The 4081-nt window shown below is 43.6% G+C and overlaps 1 protein-coding gene across 1 annotated transcript in view; it reads left to right on the top strand.

Moving 5' to 3' along the window:
- LEPR (leptin receptor) overlaps window positions 1-4081 on the top strand; it is a 31043-nt gene that overhangs the window by 24080 nt on the left and 2882 nt on the right. Inside the window, 4 exon segments of the mRNA XM_026854472.1 lie at window positions 640-856; window positions 1984-2166; window positions 2713-2808; window positions 3355-3566. Coding sequence (XP_026710273.1) covers window positions 640-856; window positions 1984-2166; window positions 2713-2808; window positions 3355-3566 — 708 coding nt within the window.

The following is a 4081-nucleotide window of genomic DNA, read 5'->3' as shown; positions in this document are numbered from 1 at the left end:
TGTATAAGAGACAAGGGTTGAAGAGTCGCGCTGAGCCAGCGCTGAGGGATCTGGGGGAGTGGGGAACGGTCAGGGAGAGGCTCATGGTTGGGTTGGAGGAGCTGCGAGGGCTTTTCCAACCGAGATGATTCTCTGATTCTGAGATGCATTTTCAGCTGCCAAGGCCTGCTGAGCAAGATCTCTGAGCAGAAGGGGCCACTGGCTCCTAGGCAGCTGCTCTATCAACACCCCAAACGTGTTAAGAGGTTGATGCAGGACAGAGAGACAAAGTACATCATTGACTGCCCGCTCCCGTTTGCCCATGTCTCCTATGCAAACAGTCATCTGTTCTGCTCTTTCAATCCTGAAAAATACTGACATAACCCAGTGAGTTACTGCAGGAGCAGTTGGTGTTTCCTTATCCCCCCCTGCCCACCCTCCACTGGGGAGGGCGAGCGTGTCTGCTCTCAGGGAGAGGGACGGAAGCGGTGAAGGCTCGAAACGGGCTACAGTGCCTTTGCTGAAAGGACAGGAGCTGGTCTGTAGAGTATCTTTATTGGGTTGTGTTTCCTTAGTGTTGGAACAGTGTCTTCTGCCCCAATAGCATCTGCTTTTGAAATGAAAGACTGGGAAATTAATTAATGCAAATGTTTGCTGCAGCCACTGATGAAGAATCACTCCTTGTGCAGCGTGAGCCAATACGTTATAGAGCACCAGACATCAGGAAACACCACGTGGTCCGAATACGTCGCTAATGGCACTACCTGTTCATTTCCCTGGACTGAACACACACACACTGTTACAGTTTTAGCCATGAATTCAGTTGGAGTTTCTTCAATTAATTTTAATTTAACTCTATCACAGCAAATGAGCACAGGTAAGAACACCTGTTAGTAACTGCTCTGAGATGTGGAAGATGCTGGGGAATCCTTGTGATGCTTTTGGACAAAGCTTTCTTTGTAATAAAATTCCCTTTGTTAGAATAAAAAGATGTTTTGTGACGATGTGTTCAGCTGTATATGGGAAACAGATTCTGTTTCTCACCAACGGAGCTATTTGAAAAACGGAATTTCCATCGCATGAAAATCTCAGTGATCTTTGGGCTGGGAAAAGAGTTGTCTTTCACTGGGCTGTCTTCCCTCCACTAACAATTTAAAGTAATTAATCAAAGAAAAATCGAATCTTACTGATCGTTCATCTACTTTGTCTCGGGAACACCCAACATTCCTGCTAGGGAATGTTTTGCTCTTTCCAAGATGAAATATGCTCTTGTTCCTCTGGCTGCACACCTGACGGCCTGCCAGAGTACATAGTTTTCCGAGGTTTGGCTTTACTCCCTCAGCAGCCTTGTCCTTGATCCGGCAGCACTCTGCTTTATTAATAAAATAAAGGCTGTGGCGTTTGAATACTTCAATTGTGTAACCTTCACATGCAGTGGGAAACGTTACTGCAGTCTGCTCATAGAACTTTACTGCTGTAATGGAATTCTAAAAGCATTTTTATGGATAAAATCCTTTCCGATAGTATGTGTAAGTGTATTCTGGAAACCCCGTGGTTGGCAGCAGAGGTAACAGGAAGCATTTGTCTGACTGCATTGTTACCTTGGTTATTATGTAGAGAGATTCAGTAGGATTGACCTTAACAGTGCTCTCAGTGGGTGCTTTACTAGCTAAGTGTTGACAGTTCAGTAGTTGTTGATAAGTTTGTTGATAAGGAGTGATAATGAAGGAGGTGCACAGGACATTCAGGATATTTGTTTGATGTCTGCTAAAAAACTTGATCTGTTTAGCATTCAGGACTAGTTGGTATAAACCAAGCTTGGCTGGCTTACGTGAATTAAAGATCAGGCTTTATTACGTAGAAGATGATTAAACGAATAACTGATGAAGTGCTGCAACCATAGGAGTCATTCGTGTGCCTGCAGGTTATGGTGTTACACCTCCCTGCTCAGCAGCTCTCGTCCCACTCCTGTAAGTCCCCCCTCTGTTCCCCTTGTTCCCTCAGTGAACGCCGTGCGGTCGCTCAGCGCTTACCCGGTGAACAGCACTTGTGTCATCTTGATTTGGACTCTTTCACCTCAAATCCATGGGATAACTTCTTTTGTTATTGAATGGAAGAACCTTAACAAGGAAGAGGAGATGAAATGGGTGCGAGTTCCTCCAAATATTACTAAATATTATATTTATGGTGAGTGTGCACTTGAAAATTTAACGCATTATGTTAATTGTTATGGAACAGAAAAACGTGGCATTACTAAGTTCTCAGATTCTTTTTCTCCCCCTCCCTGTTTCTGGTGGCTTTTATGCTAAGGACCAGTGGAGCAATTCTTGATTATCATTAGAGGACTGGCTGCAAAGGATTGGCTGTTGCGTTATCAATTGGGTTAACGGAGAGTGAAGCTCAGAGGTGTGTTCGATTTTTGGCGATACAGTGAAATTAGTTCTGGAATGTTGAGTACACCACCTGAAGTTAGCATGTGCATTCCATTTGCAGTTTGGTTTTAATCTTAGAAAATTTTACAATAGCTCCATAAAGGTGTTAATTCCACGGCAGAATAATGCTAGATGATCCAGTATAGATTAATAATCTTCTTGGATTAAAGTAGGTATCTATAAAATATGGCCTTTGTTACTCCCCTCTCCAGGCTGAGCTGAGCTCTGGTGTGTGACCAGAGCCTCCATGGCAGTAGCTGTTTAAAAGTTTTTGGTCAAAAGGCTGTTTTTCTCTTTCCAGATCACTTTATTCTGATTGAGAAGTACCAGTTCAGCCTGTACCCCGTGTTTGCTGGAGGAGTTGGCAAATCCAGAGCAACGGATCAGTTTGCCAAAGGTGACTTACAGCATCTTTCTCCATGTTGTTTATGAAATTGGAGCTTATAAAAGTAAGCTTGAAATGCAGAAGTCATTTTTATCAGAAAAAAAGTCAGTAATAAAGTCATTTTAATATAACTTTAAATGATGATCTAGACTTCAGCTGCTTTAATTTGAAAACTCTCAGTGGGATCAGTTGAGTGAGGGACCTGAATTCCCTTGCATCCAGCTTACCAGCTGAGATCCCAAGTCCCCCCGGCTCTCTGTTCTCCAATTGTGCACCATTTTTTTTTAATTTCATATGCTCTCATTTCATTTCCTAATAGCAGGGGAGCGGTGGGCACCTCCCTCAGGGATGGGGGAGTCACCTTCAGTGTATGGATAAAATATAAAAGGAAGGAAAAGAATTCCTTCCTTTTTGTCTGTTTGTTCAATAAAACTGTTTATCAAGTTTTTTTCTGTTCAAGCTATTGTTTCTGCTGTTTGTTATTTCCCTATTGCAAACTATTTGTTGACAGACAAATTATTTTACTTCATTATTACCTGATATTCTTTTTATTTCCAGTTGGATACGAAAATGAGAATAATGCCAGCTTCTACATGGTTCTGCCAATAGTTATTTCGACCTCTGGTTTGTTGCTTGGAGCGTTGCTGGTTTTGCACCAAAGGTGAGTTGTTTGTTGCCGTATGAAAGTCCCAGATGGGCTTTGGAAGGCGGTGGTGCAGCTTAGGTGATGCCGGCTGCTGAGCTGGGCAAAGCCAGGAATTATTTTTCTTGTATTTGATGTACTGTACTGAAAGGCAGCGACTGTTGGGGGATACAGCACCGAGAATTGAAGTGTCCTGAGTGCCCAGGCTGGTTACCCGGGGGAGGTCGGGTCGCACCCTCGCTGGATGACGACCATCGCTGCTGATCTTTTTGAGTGGGAGGTATCGCCTCGGGCTGTCCCACGGGCTCCTGACTCTGCAGGGTGATCTGTGGGCAAGCTAACGAGTGTCACGGGCTCGGAATTTGTAATGCACCGAGTTCTGTATTGACCTGTCATCACAGACTGAGCCAACTGGAAAAAAATCCCGCTGAGTTCTGTGGAAGGTGGGTTGGGGTCATACTCAGCAGAGACTGCCTGTACCTTTTATATTTTGCATGACTTCTGCCTGGTCTGTCACTTCTTTATTTCTTTATTTTTTCTATTAAATTTTAGCCATCTATAATACCTAAAATGATTGTTTCATTGTCCGGTGTTCTGGATAAATAAAATGGCACAGATCCCGTTCCTGACGTAGCACAGGGG

The sequence above is a fragment of the Athene cunicularia genome (assembly GCF_003259725.1).
Source record: "Athene cunicularia isolate RWA chromosome 8 unlocalized genomic scaffold, athCun1 chr8_part1, whole genome shotgun sequence".
Classification (NCBI taxonomy): domain Eukaryota; kingdom Metazoa; phylum Chordata; class Aves; order Strigiformes; family Strigidae; genus Athene; species Athene cunicularia.
Note: the sequence above shows the minus strand (reverse complement) of the source record. Positions and strands in the feature narration are given on the sequence as shown.